Below are 16391 nucleotides of genomic sequence, written 5' to 3' on the forward strand. Positions count from 1 at the left end.
AAGGCAGTAAACGTTGAGGTTACAAAAGTTCAAGACTGTCTGTTTGTCTGCCTCCTGCTTGTGGATCAGAGGTAAGCTGTCAGCTCCGTTAGAATGCCTGCCTGCTGCCACACTCCCCGCCACGATGGGCATGGGTTTATACCCTCTGCAACTGCACCTAGGTCAGCATGCCTATTCATAGCAATAAAAAGTAACTAAGCCAACTGCATAAAAAGCTTTGATAGACAGAAGGTGTGGGACAGGCAGGTATCCTCACTCCAAGGCAAATTACACATTTGGGTTAGCACTTCTTACGTGACATTTGGCATTTCAACATCTGGGAAAAGGTTACAAGTGTCAGGACAAACTAAAATCCAGAATTTTAACTTAACTAAATTTAATAGCATAAAAGATAAAAACTACTATGCTTCTTGAATAATTCCATGGAGAGTTTTTACAAAAAACAAATACCTATCATATATTAGACCATCTACTCCAAATTCTTTCAGTTTCCTTCTGTTTTCAGGATCATTGGTATCATCACCCCAGCAGAATATGACCAATCCCTTAGCTTTTGCCTCTTGCACATAGGATGGGTTTCTAAGGAGGTCTTCAGTATGGGCATTTATCCCCTAGAAGAAAAATTCATTAAAGAAATGTAGTCATTACAGATACTAAACGATCAGACCCCAGGTTAGTGCTATCTAGGAGATGCAAGAAGAAAAACTGGACACATTTCCCTTACTTAATGGATTCTATGTGTATATAGTATATAATATATACATATATAATTAATTAATATATACTTTATAAGCACATAGAGTGTGCAAACACTGTCATTTCTCTACTTGACATTAAACTTTCATCCAGTTGTTAGACTAGGAAACATTATTTACTGTCTAAAACAAAATGACAATTTGCATACAAGTAACAAGTATCATGTATGTGCATGTAACAAAACAAAGGTCACATTTGCAAGGGACTGGGGAATGAAAGCACTAGAAGGAAGTACAGGGCATGAAAGAATGAAAATAGAAACAAAACTTACCAAAATATTTTCAAACTGTGCAAAACTCATTGCAATGGGTGTTGTGCGAGATCTGAGGTCCATGAGTTCAGGGTAAATATCAGACTTCCCTTGAGTCAAAAATAATATGGGATATTTGTTTTGCTTCTGCCGAACCCTAAGTTGACAAGATAAAGGGGGAAAGATTAGTAGGAACATAACAAAATTACTTTGAAACCACTAAAAAGAAATCAGAGAAAGAGCTAGGATTCATAGCTCCAGATGGTTGAGGCTGGAGGATCAAGGCCTAATACTCCTACACAGTGAACTCAGATTGAGAAAATCTCAAAAGCAGAACAAGAATGACCAATCCATTACTCAGATACAACCAAGTCAAACATAAAGATTTAAAACCTTTACATTCAGAAGCTGGTAATGGAAACCCTTAGGGGCTTACATTTGACACAGAGGACAAATGCCAGACGAGGGTTACAGGCCCCAGCACATGACAAACACAAGGGAGAGGTGGAGGGCACCTGACACAAGTGCACCTACCTTTCAGGAAGAAAAGAAAACATGGGCAACTGACTGAGAGGAAGCCATGTGGATAATCTCCCAAAACTGCCTCCCAAATCCGAGCCACAATGAAAGAATACAGAATGAACATTAAAAAAAAAAACCTGTACAATTACTCACATTGTACAAATATCTGCATCAAACGAAGAAAATACTATTCTCCTCTTCCCAGAATTTTCTAAAACAGTTTTTAAAATTATATCCAAAAACACATTCATATCAAAATATGTTGATAAGTTGCCGTCCCACACTCCATCCTGTAAGAGAGGACATTGAGCATCTGTGAGACACGCAGAAGCTGCAATGTTAGAGAAAACCTCAACAATCAGCCCAAAATTTAAAAATGTAATTATGTGTTTCCCAAAAGCATATAGAATATTACAGATACAGAAAGTACATAGATTGCTAAATTAAAGCAAAGAAGCACATCTATCTTTGACATAGTTGCCCCTTAGGTGCAGGAGCAGACAAACTCAGCTCATGTAACATTCATTTCATGTACAGCAAACAGGGTACACCCTACTCCTACAGACCAATCTCTATTTGCTACTTTGTATTCTCTACCTCTGATACATTTATTGCCTTCCTGCCACCAGTAACAAGTTTTATTCTCTATCTGGGAAAGATACTTTTCTGTGGCTTATTCCTACTTAGCAAATAATTTCCCAAAGCCCATTTAATGTGGCCCATTAAATGGCAAGATCTTACTCTTTTATGACTATTTATTTGCCTACTTGCCTAGTAATGACCACTTAGGCCACCTCTTTATTTTGCCTATTGTGAACAAGGGGGCAATAATTACCTTTACAAGATAGTGATTTCATTTCTTTTTGGTAGATACCCAGGAAAAGGGATAACTGGGCCATGATTGATTTCTATTTTTAATTTCTTTAGAAACCTGTTTCATAATAGTTGTACAAATCTATATTCCTGCCCAATTGGGCTCTGGAGATGTATTTTAATCTCTTAATGGCTGATATTTGGTTTCTTTTAACTTCTTTGATAATGACCATACTAAGGACATGTGGCATGATACTCGCTAATGGAGCTGGCTAACACTTATTTCACAGATGAGAAAGTCAAAGGCCAGGGATGACTGACTGCCAAAGACCACATGGTTATCTAGTGATAGCCCAGCAATAATAATTCAGGTGCTGAGACAAGAAAAATCAATTAAACTACCAACAGACTTTGGCTTTAAACTTAAACTAATAGTTGAATCTATGGAAACCTGCAATATACTATGACTTAACAATTTTGACATCATCTTCAGAAACCATAAGATAACGTTAGTCTTAGTAAAAATGTCTTAGTAAAAATAATTCTATAAGCCTCAGCAGACAGACAAAAACTATGTATTAGGAAAATCTTGGTTGAGAACCTGTTCGTTCAATGGTCAATTATGGCAACTCAGTAGTTGCAGACTCCATACCCCATGAACCTTTTAGCATACATACCTTCCTCTAGCCATACATACATTCAATAGGTAGTCCTATCTTTAAAGACAGACTTGTTAAATTACATGTTTATGTGTAGATATGTGCCTGGAGGCCAGAGACACTGAGTTTTCCTGGACTTGAAGTCATGAGCAGTTGTGAGGACCTGGTGCTGTACTTGTGTCCTCTGCAGAGCAGTGAGTGCTCTCCAGTCCCAATAGTTAATTAAGCACTGTTCCAGGACTGACATAAAACTCCAGAAAAACGGGACCTTATTCTACCTATGTTCAACACTCAGAAAATGCCAGGCCATTATTATCTTCTCAGCAAATATTTCTGGATAATGAAGGACTAAACCTGGGAATGATTTTAAACATTCACAGAAATCTCTTCTCCTAAACTAGTATTACAATCTAAAAAAACCTACTTAGAAAATTATTATTTATCATATGTTTTGATGTAGATAATAAAATCTACTTTTTAAATACACCCAGAAACCCAGTTTTTATTAATGTAAAATTAAGCCACTTATATATTGATGGTAGCATTAATTTGTTAAACAGAGTAAAAACAAAAAAGTTTTTAAAACAGCAGCAAGTTCAAGTACTGTCTTTGACAACTTAATTGTCACCATAAAAGACCCTTAATCTATTTATTATAACTGTGCAGGGCTGGAGAGATGGCTTGGCAGGTAGAATACTTGCCACCCACATCTAACACCCTGAGTTTGACTGATTCCACATGCATGGTGGAGAGAATATAGTCCTAAAAGTTGCCTTCTGTCCTCCCCATGCCCATATTCACAATGCATAGAATAGTTTTGTTTCAATTCTCATTTTAAAGATTTGTTTATTTATTTATGAATATAATCTATATGTACATATTTGACCTATGTGCCAGAAGAGGGCACCATTATAGATGGCCATAAGCCACCATGTGGTTGCTGGGAATTGAACTAAGGACCTCTAGAAGAGTAGTCAGTGAATGCTCTTAACCGCTGAGCTATCTCTCCCGCCCTTCTTTTTTAAAAAACTCCAACAATCAATGTGCTTCAATGAAACAAGATTTCAGTTTTACTTAATCCCATTTAAATAAAAAAAAAAAGAGTAACAAAAAAAAAAGTACTTACCCTGTGTTGGCAAATCCATTTTATTTCTATATTAAATCCTACATTTTCTGGCAATGATTCTAAAACCTATTGTTGTTTGTTGATGATGAATTGTGTTGTTTTTGGTAAGATGGATGGCAAAATAAGGGGAAAAAACACACAGAATTATTTAAAAAATCAGCCAAGACTATATTACCAATATGTCTTGTCATTATGAACTAATTTTTCTAATGTCAAATAGAAAACATGATAGATTCGTTAAATGAAGTAAAAAAAGCTTTTAAAGTAATATCTTTGTTCAAGTAATATCTTTGACAACTCAATTATCACAAAACTCAAAAACCTTCTCCATCATTCCTTTAAAAAAACTCTCAAGTAAGCTATAGGCAGTAAAAGAATTGAAGAAGATCCTATTCCTATATCTAATGCTAATCTTAACCCCCAACGCTAACCATCTTTTAAAAAAGATATTGTTCAACAAATACAATGCTGATTGATACTCCCCTCCAAGAAAATATACTATATTATTCTGAGGAAAATAAATCAAGAGCTAATAAACACACATATAGACACAGAAGAGAGGCAGAATATACAAGTTGCTCATATTTTCTGAAGAAAATTATCTGGAAGCCTGGTAATCAGGTAATTTTGGCAGCTGTAGCTGGAAAATTGAATTAAAAATATGATGCAGAGTACTTGCATCATAGAATGCATTAAGTCCTAAGTAAATTCCTACCAACACAACCAAATACAAAAACAAAATCTGGACAAAACCAGACCACAAAGAACTGAATTGAATGTGGGGTCACTATGAAAGTACACTTGCATCTCTCCAGCATCGACATGGACTTCCCTGAGAGTGTCCAAACTGTATCTAGCTTTTAAATTATCATCATCATTATTATTATTTTAAATATAGGATCTCACTATGTAGCACTAGCTGTCCTGCAATTAACTATGAAGATCAGGCTAGCCTCAGGCGTGTGCCCAAATGACCAGCCAATTTTTAAAATCTTTATACTATTTTTTGCTTTAGATCTTTTCACAGTAAATTTCTGAAATATCCTATTTTCAATAACGAAGCTTCCTATGTTCTCTGTTTTGATACTAGTTTTAGATACCATTATCACATCTTCCTTCCATGTCTGTTCTGTGACCTCTTCACTTTATACAGAAATATACAAACTTACTATTGTCATCAAATTAGCCCAGTGAGAGGGAAGTCTTATTCAAGTAAGCTATTCTTTAAACGCAGCAGTCTCAGGGAATAGGCAGAATCTGCAATCCCAGTATCTGGGAGAAGGCAGGAAAATGAGAAAAAGAATCTAGGCAACCTGAGCTATGTGATAGAATGCTTCAATGACTCCCGCCTGCCCAAAAACTTACATTGGTGCTGACGTTGACAGAGCCCTTTTAGTGTCCATTTAATAGCGTAAAAGAAATCATTCATGCAAACAGATATCAATGAGATAGCCCTGTCCAAGTGTCCCTCAAGGAACTTACCATCTTAAGAGAAGGAAATGGCTGGTTTTCAGCAAAGAAATTTTCCTCCTCAGAGAAAGATTCTGAAATTTCAAATTATAGAAGTCTGGTAAGTAAAATAATCCTAGAGCAGATCTTCTCTCCAAACCTTAGGATAGCCTATACACTGAAGTAATTACCAGATCTTTTAGGCTTAGTATTTCCAAAGACGCATTTGCTATCTTTAACCATTAAGAACCCCATTTTCTAAATAACCATCTAGTAAAAAAGACTAGCTCATAATACTTCATGTAAACATCATACTTTGTGGCCCCAAAAGTGATTATTTTCATGTAATAACTGTTAAGATGACTCTGAATAATAGCCAGTAATAAATCCTCTTAGTGGAATTTGTAGTTGGATCAGCAATTACAGATGAACGAAAATCTAAGAGTTGAGCTTGTAGCTCAGTTGCTAAAGAGCTAACATATGAATGTGAGCCTGGGTCCCAGCTTTGGGAATGAATAAAACTACGCATGGCATATACAGCTGTAATCCCAGCACTTGGAAAGTAGAGACCCTGTCAGAGATTGTTGATGAGCTGCCCTCCTCTTGGATGCTGTTGGAGCCCTGGTGTGTCCTGCCCTGAGCAATGTTATGCTTGGGTTGTCTCTGTGGACTAAACTTGGTACTGCCTGCCTGTCCTGTCAGAGAGCGAGGATGGCAGCGGGGATCCCTCAGGGCACCAAGTGGAAAAGAAGTCCAAAGTTATCCTTGGATGTATGTGAACTCAAAGCTATCATGAGCTGTATGAAACTATCTCTTTTGTTATTGTAATCTCTTAATCTAAAATAGATTAAGAAGCATAATTTTTCCTAAAAGAAAAAAGAAAAAAAATCAACCCATGTACAGTACATATCTATTTTAAAATTGAGTAAAAACTCAAATGATTAATGGTAAACCTATGACGTCACATATTGAGGCATCCTTGGTATCTAAAGCACCTCATAACCCCTCACAAAGACAGTCGTGGTTTCAGAAAGCACATTATTGAGTATTTGTCCTTTGTAGAACAAAAGGTGAAAGTCTCTGGGACTATGAAACCACTGTCCTGCCTTTGAGAGATAACATATTCCAGCTAAAGTAAGGGGGTAGAAAAGCAATGGATTTCAAGAGGTACATAAAATAGAGTTCTGTTGAGAGGGGGATATAAAGTGGCACTAAACTGCGGGAAGCAGGGAATTCTGGGAAGGCACTGAGGCATGAAGCTGTTAAGTAAGTGACTGGACATCTACTTGCATCACAGCTAGAGCTGATGCAACTCCTGGCACTGGAATCTGTACCTGAGAGGCACTCTACTTTGTAATGGTTAAGAATTTTTGGAAAGAACTGACATAAAATAAACAAAGTAGTGAAATGATAGTTAAAAATCAATTCACATCTATGAAATTACATTCAGATGGACCATCAGTACTATGGTCATTAAAATGACCAAAGATATAAATGTATCTACGACAATCATAAAACAAAAACAAAACGTTGATGAAACTAGCACATACGTTTCCAGTCTTTGGTTTTTAATGCAGTCACATGAGAAAGCTAGAAAACAAACACAAAATGCAATTAGAAAAAAATCCATAGTCGATGCAAGCAATTAGCTAAAGGTAATTTGAAAAGCTAACAGGCTAGAATAAAATGTGGAATTACCAGTTTAATAATAAGCACTAAACTAAAAATTGTATGCACTTTCTCTATGTATAAATACACATCATGACCAAATACATAATACAAAAACTCCTGTTTGAAAACTATGTGCATTTAGCTGTTTGAGTATCTAATAGGGATATTACACAGTAAAAAAAATTATACCAAGATCCTAGTATGTATAAAAACTACTCCATGAATGTTGAATGCATAGTCATTCTTCATGTACATAGAGTATTACTAAATCAGACAAATGTAAACTATACTAAAGCAGAATGGAAATTTGCATTTTGCATCACTGTAATACCTTTAATAACTGGAGTTGGTCAAATGTTAATTCTTTTACTGGTATTTCAAACAATTCAACTGGATCAGCTTCAAATTTCTGTTTAAAAAAGGGAGAAATAAATTTTTATTATTTTTGAATGGTTGCACTACATAGTAAATCTCAATTTACTGAAGATGAGATAGCGCTTAGGTATCATGATCCCATGCAGAAGAGTCCTTCTAACTTAGCACTACAGGAGCGCTTGTTCTAGGTTTGTTTGTTTTTTTTCCTTGTAGTTCCAGAAGAGCCCACAGCCTTTCACATGCTGGACAAAGGCTCTCATCTGTTTGTTCTGCAGGCAGCCAGAGCCTGGAAGAAAGATCCATGAAAAGGGAGGAAGATATGAAGCAGAGAGTCATGGGGAAATAATCTTCCTCTACTGCCTCAATATTATACCCAAGGGATCAATGCAGAAACATCAGTAACATCCAAAAGCGTTATGTCAGGCCTCATTTTTACTGCCTCCTTCATGCGATATCAACTGCATTTGCCACTTATTCATGCTACATGCCTAGGAACTCAACATGCAAGCACTATAAGCAATTTTAATGCTGCAAATCAACTTCTCTAAGCCTTTTAATATTTAAACTATACGAAAAGTGGCAGGTGCACACACAAAAAAATTCTGTGATTATATATAAGCAATATTTAAGATCTAGCATGTATCCTCCACAGGCAAATCTACATTTTAAAGTCATATCAAATGTTATACTGTAGGAAGTAGCATTCTTTAAGGAAATGCGTTAAGGAACCACTAATAAATAAACTCAACATTAAAAGTCATTGTGCAAATATATTCACTCATGAACATTGGTACAAACCTGTATATGCACAAATTTTTTCTGGAAGGACACACAAGAAACTATTAAGAATAAGGGAATGATATCAAGGGAAGGGGAAGGAAGATGTGTCATTCATTTCATCTTCTGAACTACTTAATGGACATGGGTGAATTGTTTTACATGAAATTGATAAGATAAAAATATATACAATTCATTACTTTCATTCCCCCATTAACTCATTCGGATTCAACTTCACAGCAAGACAATAATAGTCTTCTATAAGTTATGTTAGAAATAACATTTGCTTGTAGCAAAAATGACCTTCCCTATTGCTCCTTTGAATAGATAAACCCTCTCTTTTTTGCCCTCCTAATACTATTCCACAAGGACAGAAGGGTCCTTATCTAGGTCTGCTTAGCATGTAGAGCCAGCTATCCTGTCAGATTATATTGTTCAATAGCGGCAAACTGGCCAACTTTAAACCAGAGCACTGAAAATGATACAATTAAAGAAAATTCAAGAACCTTCCTTTTCTGATCTCAGTATGGACTCTTCCCTGTATCGCATGTTCCTCGCTCTTCTTACTGCCTCTACTGCAGCTGTTGTCTCACTGCCCTATAGCTCTCAAATCCCTGCTTCTCCCATCTAACCTACCTTGACTGAGAGGCCTTCTGCATACTGATGCCACACCACTCCATTGTGGTCCCTTGTAGCTTTGGCTAAACTGTGCCAGCTGTCAACTTAAGATATGAAGCAGAGAGTCATGGGGAAATAATCTTCCTCTACTGCCTCAATATTGTACCCAAGGGACCAATGCAGAAACATCAGTAACATCCAAAAGCAAATTCAGCAGCACTGATACCTGACTCTAGGAAATCATTATTCCCATCAAAACTATCAAAAACCTATCAGGCTTAAGGAGAACTGGCAGTAATTCACTAAACAACTGAATCTACCAACTGTAACTAATTAAACTTGTAACAAACTTAGTTTTTAAACATCTTATTACAGTAGGCATAAAACACAAGAATGTCAACGTACCCTTTTCATAGTCAAACAGCAGGTGAGATCATGATAAACCACAGGCACAAAGTCCTTTGAAAGGTGAACATCAAATTCTACAAATGCTGCACCCTGACAGAAGAAATGGAAGCAAGTATATCAGACAAGCAGACAACACATTTCTTACTACAGATCAATTTTTTTGGTTTGGGGTATTTTATTCATATAGCCATGATTTTGTACAATAAAACCACTTCATGAACATCTCACTTCAAACTCAGCTAATTGGTCTCCTATCATCCAACTTTTTTCCTGGACAAATAAGGTGTGTGTTGGGGTATCCTGATCCATTTTCAAACACTCACAGCACTAAGGAGCAATGAGACAGCCCCAGTCAGTGCACTGAGTAGGAGCACAAGACTCTCTCTGTATAGTCCAAATAAACAACTGAATCTCCTTATTCTGCTCCTGAAGTCACCATTTGCTGCAGGTGGCTTGGGAGTTAGGAGTACTTGCTGCTTTTGTGGAGAATCTAGATTCAGTTCCCAGCTTATAAGTCAGGTCACTCAGAACCATCTACAACTCTAGTTCCTAGAGGATCTGATGCTCTTTGGCCTCAGCAGGCAAGGCATGCATGACGCTTACCCACACACAAACCCACATACATACATGCAAATTAGAATTCTTCTAAAAATACCATTACAGTTTCTAAAAGGGAACCACACCATTTCCTCATAGTTCCACCTACATGTGAAGTCACATTTTCCTAGTTAAAATATTTTATCTTAGCTGGACAGTGGTGATGTACGCCTTTAGTCTCAGCACTTGGGAGGCAGAGGCAGGAGGATTTCTGAGTCTACAGAGTGAGTTCCATGGCAGCCAGGGCTACACAGAGAAACCCTGCCTTGAAAAAAAAATTATCTTACATAATCACACATCTGAAAGAAAACATAACCAAAAGATAAATGTTGCTTAGTAAGCAATAAATTAAAACTAGTTCCAAATTATGAACTATGGTCCAGTATATCCTGTATTAGTATATCCTTTCAAATAAAAGACAAAATTATATATTAATTTTTTGATGCAGGATCTCACTGTGCAGCCTTATCTGGCCATGAGATCCAGCCTGGCCCTGACTCACAAGTGCTGGGATTAAAGATAAGTGCCACTATTCCCAGTTTAAATTACATTAGGAAGTAAAAACCACTGGGAAAAACTGTGGAAAGAAATAAAATAAGATGCTTTTCCATCACAGTTTAAGTGTAGAGCCGAAGTCTCTCAGGTGGAGGAGGAAAAATGAACTTTAATACCTAATGATTAGATAAAAGGAATAGGGACCAGACTGCAGAGCTAAATTTTGAGTTTTAAGCCACCTTCTGCTATTTTAGACAGCAAGACATGGATTTCAAACAAAACAAAGCAAAACTAAACAAAACAGGTTTTTAGTTTGTGTGTATGGACATGAGGGGTTTAAAGCTCAAATTCATTTTTTGCCCTTTCAAAATATCTGTGGTTAGTTCCTAGCACCCACATAATGGCTCTCAAATGGTGGTAACTCCAGCTGTACAGGATCTGACACCTTCTGGCCTCGAAGGAAACCAGACACACACACTGCAGGCAAAACACTCATACACATATTATTCTGCTATTTACATGTAAATCATCATAAATCTATACACAAATACCAAAAGGTATTTATTCTTCACATAGAAACAGTTTCAGAATAGTTTTCTTTTTATCTGTTACTACAAACTGGACCATATCCCTGTCGCTATCTCAATAATCATTTAAAAGGATACTTACATGACTGGCAGCACTTCTTAAAGATGCTATAGTATTTTCTTGTACTTTAGCTAGCCTGAAATAAAGAAATTCAGTCATCAAGAACTAAAGAAAAGAAACATTGTAGTAAGCCAATTATATCACATCTTCAACAGTGAAGGACCTTCTTTGATGAGGCTAATTTTACTATACTCAAAATATAATAGTGAACCCTCTTGGCTGGTATGTGCACTTATTTAATAAACACCAGTGGTAAATGTTAAATTCCACATCACAATACATGCTTCCCTGTACTTCAATCTTTTCTTGGAAAAAAGGTGCCTGATTAAGGAAAACAATCCTTTTCCAGGGAAACTGAAAAGAAATGTACTATATATAGAGCCTCCAAATGACTTCATACTGGCAAAACACAGGGAATTGGGAATGACTGACACATCAACAGGGTAGCTATAAGAGGAGAGTAGCTGGAAGAATAGCTCAATAGAAAGAGTGTTTGTTGCTAAAGTCTAAGAACCTGAGTCCAGTTTGCAGCACTCTTGTGAAAAAGTCAGGCATGGCTGTACATGCCAGCCTGTGGTGCTGTGGTGAGCAGGCACAGGAGGATTGCTGGGGCTTGACAGCTGCCGTTCAGTGAGTGACCTGGTGTCAAAGGTGGAGAATGATATCCCATACCTCTGCAGTAGCACATGGGCATATATGTCACACACACACACCACACAGACACATACAAACACACATAGAAACACACACATACATACATACACACACACATAGACATACACACATAGAAACACACACACAAACATACAGACATACATACACACACACAGAACACACACCACACACAGACACACATAGACATACACACATAGAAACACACACACAAACACAGACATACATAGACACACACATAGAAACACATACATACATACACACACACACACAGACATACACACATAGAAACACACACATACAGACACACACACAGACATACACACATAGAAACGCACGCACACATAGAAATCATTATCATGGAACTTGAAAGTGCTTCTTACTTAAATGTAAGCTGACTTGGAGACCTAAGAGATCATAATGATAACCCCAAGTCCCAAAGAATAACCTCAGAATAACTTACTTGTTTGGTTTTTTTTAAGAAACTAAATTGCTCTTGTTTCTCAACTGGTATTAGTATGTAAGTGTAAGTAGTAAGAGACAGCCTTGGTTGTCCTAAAACTTGCTGAGTAGGCTGGTCTTGAAATCAAAGTTCCACTTGCCTCTTAATCCCATGTAATCGGATTCAAGGTATGTGCCATCACTGCCATGTCGGAATGATGTGGGGGCTGGAGATGTGATTCGTTGGTTGGTTAAGAACACTTGCTATTCTCATGGACATGAGTTTGCAGTCTGCCTAGCATCCACACTGGATGGCTCACAACAACCTGTAACCCCAGTTCTAGGTGATATGATATCCTTCATATTCCATGAGCACTACACACACATGAATACATACTGGCACACAAATAAACTATATTTTTAAATAGGATTAAATTTCATAGTAGAAAGCCTAGAGCAATGAAATACACCACAACTGTATTAGGCTGGCATTGCATCTGATGAAGTCTAAGCTTAACTCTATTCCCAGGACTTCCATAGAAGCATGGCTATGGAGAGATGAGTCACTAATAGTCTTGACCAACCCTTCCATAGGTGAGGAAACAGAGCAGCTTGCAAGAGCAATAATATCACAAGAGTGGTAACAAACAGGCCAAAAGGCTTTCTGCATTGAATCTTCCTCCTGGCTTTCAATTTTAATGTCTTTTTCATTATGCAGCCAGTACATCAAAAAGATTGAACATTATCTCAGGAAAGCCCTTGTTTCTATTGAAACAGTAATCCCTTTCATTACCACTTTTATTCTATGGGTAATAAAAAGTTACTTTCTGACATTTAGCAGGTAAAAAAAAAATCCCATTAACTTTACCAAGTTTGGGCTACTGAATAGTAATCATATCCAAATATGCAACCTACTTGGCAGTTGTTGTTGAGTTCCCTGCACCACGATGTCCAACATCCAATGGTATTCTTGGTTTCCAATACTTTGAAAATGAAGACTGCATAGAACAGCTATACCCAGGTAATGGCTTGATGATGATAAAATCAACTTCCATAGGAAAAAAAGAGGGGCATGATTAAAAAGGCCACTGTAGGCTCAACACATCTGGAACGTACTTAACCAGTTTTCTACCAAACAGAAAAAGATCAAGATAAAATTGATTTAGAGTAATTACTGTGCAGAAAATTCAGTAACTATACTTCTTAAAGTGTTATTGAACTATTAAATAATGAAAGTAATCAGTGTTTACCTTTGTCATTCAAAAATACTCCTTTTAAACTAATAAAAATGAAATATGACCTTAAGTTTAGTTGTAAGGGCCTATTTGCTTCCCCCCAACTTACCTCTGACTTTGCCTATAGTTTTTCTGGAATTTCTGCTCATGATGGGAAGAATAAGGATTCCAGCGCTTCTCCCACTCTCAGCAATGGTAGATGACAAGAGGCACGCTGTGCCCACGTGTCCAGGAAGAACATCACCCTGAACTACGTGCTCACTGAGATCTTCCTGAAAAAATGAGGTTCAGAATATCCTGAATTTTTACTTACATTTTTCAAAACTTCTTTGTGTGGGAGAATGAAGATATTTGGTGTGCAAATGCCATCACATGTATATAGAGTTCAGAGGACAACTTGTCAAAGGTGTGTCTCTCCTATCATGTAGTGCCAGGGTATGAACTCATGTCATCAAGTTTAACAGCACTGAGCCATGCAAACTATGCAAAAAATCTATTAAATTTTTTAATAGATTTGGTTATTAAATAAATGTGTGTATAGGGTGATATATGTATTAGTACAGTGACTGTGGAGGCCAGAGTCCCAGGAGCTGAGTTCCAGGAAGTAATGAGGCACAACTATACACTAGAAACTGAGCTCAGGCCACTCAAAGTACAGAAAGGGCTCTTTTTACCATTTATCTACCTTTCTGGGCTGCCCTGCATTTTTAAATATAGTTAATTTTCAGCTTCCAAAAACCTTTAAAGTGAACATGGAAGACAGCTGATGAGAAAGATATCTAGGACTAGAACTTAGTTGGTAGGGCACTTGTCCAAGTATTTCATGAAGCCCCGGTTCTGACCCCCAACAGTGGATGAAACCAGACATGGGTGTGCCTTTCTGTAATCCCAGCACTTGAGAAGTGGAAGCAGGAGGATATGGATCAGTTCACAGCAGTCTAAACCACATAAAACCCTATCTCAAATGTACAAATGATATACAACAAATATACACATGATGTATTCAAGAATAGTGACACACATCTATAATCAAAGGCCAAAGCAGGGAGGGTATTATTTTTAGTAAGATCCTAACACTTAAGTAATGAAAAAAAAAAATCCAACCAAACCCTCCTACATTCTTACAGATTCCCGTCATCTTACAGTTAGATCTGTAACTTTAAGAAATATAATCAGAGTTTACATTACATCTTATATGTAATAAGAGGCAGTCAAAAAGCCATTCACAAAAACCTAAAAATAGCCAGGAAGTGGTGGCGTACACCTTTAGTCCCAGCACTTGAGAGGCAAAGGCAGGTGGATTTCTGAGTTCGAGTCCAGCATGGTCTACAGAGTGAGTTCCAGGACAGCCAGGGCTACACAGAGAAACCCTGTTTTGAAAAAAGTACTATCACTGTGCAGATATTCTCCTACCTCAAAAACAAATCAGCAGAGGTGGCAAAGGAGCCAGTACATATAATCTACAGGTCAGGCACACCTTGCAGGAAGCAAAGAGCTAACAATCTCTAATGTAAATGTCATTAGATTGGGACAATAGTTGCATAGATTGTTCAAAACCTGACAATAAGTTTTACTAATTTTTTAGAAGCAAGAAAGAGATTGTTTGGTTGTCCATGCGTGGGTACACAGCTGCCTGACCCTCTTTAATCAATCCATGGGAAGTTCTTTGGAAAATTATTTTTATATTATTAGGCATAGACATCTTGTCCTTATTTAAAATATAATTCTACTGAAGCTGTCTTATTCTTCTTCCAAATGTTTCTAAGAAGTAAAATCTAACCATATACAAAATAAGTTTGTCCCTCACTGAGATATCTACTCACCTCAAAAAAGTCAAATATGAGTTCCAGGTTATCTGGCTCCATTGTCTGTATGCTGTACTCTGTCCATCGATCGGGCTGTAAGCCATACCCACATTCTGGCTGTGAGTGCCTGCACTTGAACTCATTGTCACTTACTAAGGATATCTCCAGGCTATTGGACATTTTGTGAAGAACAGTGGGAGATCCCTTATCATCATCATCATCATCTTCTTCCAGACCCTCTAGTGTAAGCTTTACCCTATATGACAAGAAAAAATAATGAAGTCTAGTAAGAATAATTCACAGAATGTACAAATTGAAAGTATTCTTAAATAAGAAAAAACAGACAAAGAATATCTACACTTCAAGTTTATTTACTACACTACCAACTAAAGCTAGCTCTAAATTTCTTCAAACAGGAATTCTTTGAGATCTCATTTTAGATAGATGATTTGATAGATGAATTAAGCTAAAGTAACTGTACTTTAACTGTAATAAAAGTAATGTATTTAAGTACTTAAGTAAATGTACTTTAACTGTCCATTAGAATTACGGGTTTAAACTGAATACTTTCCACTTTTTGTTTTGCTCATTTGTGTGAAATAAGGGTCTCTCTCATACTATGGTGGCCTGGGACTAGCTATGGAATTCAGGCTGGACTTAAATGCATAGTAATCCCATTGTCTCAGCCTCCCTAGTGCTAGGCAAGAGCCAGGACTCTATGCATGGACAGTACTATCTGCATGTATCTATTTTTAGGTAACTGCTTTTTTTTTTTTAGCCAGGGCTACACAGAGAAACCCTGTCTCGAAAAACCAAACACCAAAACCAGAACCAAAACCAAAACACAGAAACAATAGTTCTGATATTGCATTATAGAATACATCAATAACTCAAAAAACCCCAATTATCTCCTCTCAGAAAGCAAGAAATTGTTCTAGACAAGCACTAACCAGGCAGAGGTTAATAAACCTGGGGGGGAGCCAGGCGGTGGTGGCGCACACCTGTAATCCCAGCACTCTGGGAGGCAGAGGCAGGCAGACTTCTGAGTTCGAGGCCAGCCTGGCCAAAGAGTGA

General features: G+C 37.2%; 1 protein-coding gene across 3 annotated transcripts in view; it reads right to left on the reverse strand.

The window, feature by feature from the left end:
• Gpcpd1 (glycerophosphocholine phosphodiesterase 1) overlaps positions 1-16391 on the reverse strand; it is a 48303-nt gene that overhangs the window by 6332 nt on the left and 25580 nt on the right. For all 3 annotated transcript variants that reach the window (XM_052183700.1, XM_052183701.1, XM_052183702.1), the window contains 12 exons: positions 15336-15573; positions 13622-13784; positions 13193-13325; positions 11186-11240; positions 9422-9514; positions 7578-7655; positions 7126-7165; positions 5609-5670; positions 4127-4192; positions 1682-1818; positions 1028-1163; positions 451-611 (listed from right to left, as the gene is read on the reverse strand). In XM_052183700.1, the coding sequence (XP_052039660.1) occupies positions 451-611; positions 1028-1163; positions 1682-1818; positions 4127-4192; positions 5609-5670; positions 7126-7165; positions 7578-7655; positions 9422-9514; positions 11186-11240; positions 13193-13325; positions 13622-13784; positions 15336-15573 (1362 nt within the window). The remainder of the gene's footprint in view (positions 1-450; positions 612-1027; positions 1164-1681; positions 1819-4126; positions 4193-5608; positions 5671-7125; positions 7166-7577; positions 7656-9421; positions 9515-11185; positions 11241-13192; positions 13326-13621; positions 13785-15335; positions 15574-16391) is intronic.

This window comes from Apodemus sylvaticus, chromosome 5 (genome assembly GCF_947179515.1).
Source record: "Apodemus sylvaticus chromosome 5, mApoSyl1.1, whole genome shotgun sequence".
NCBI lineage: Eukaryota > Metazoa > Chordata > Mammalia > Rodentia > Muridae > Apodemus > Apodemus sylvaticus.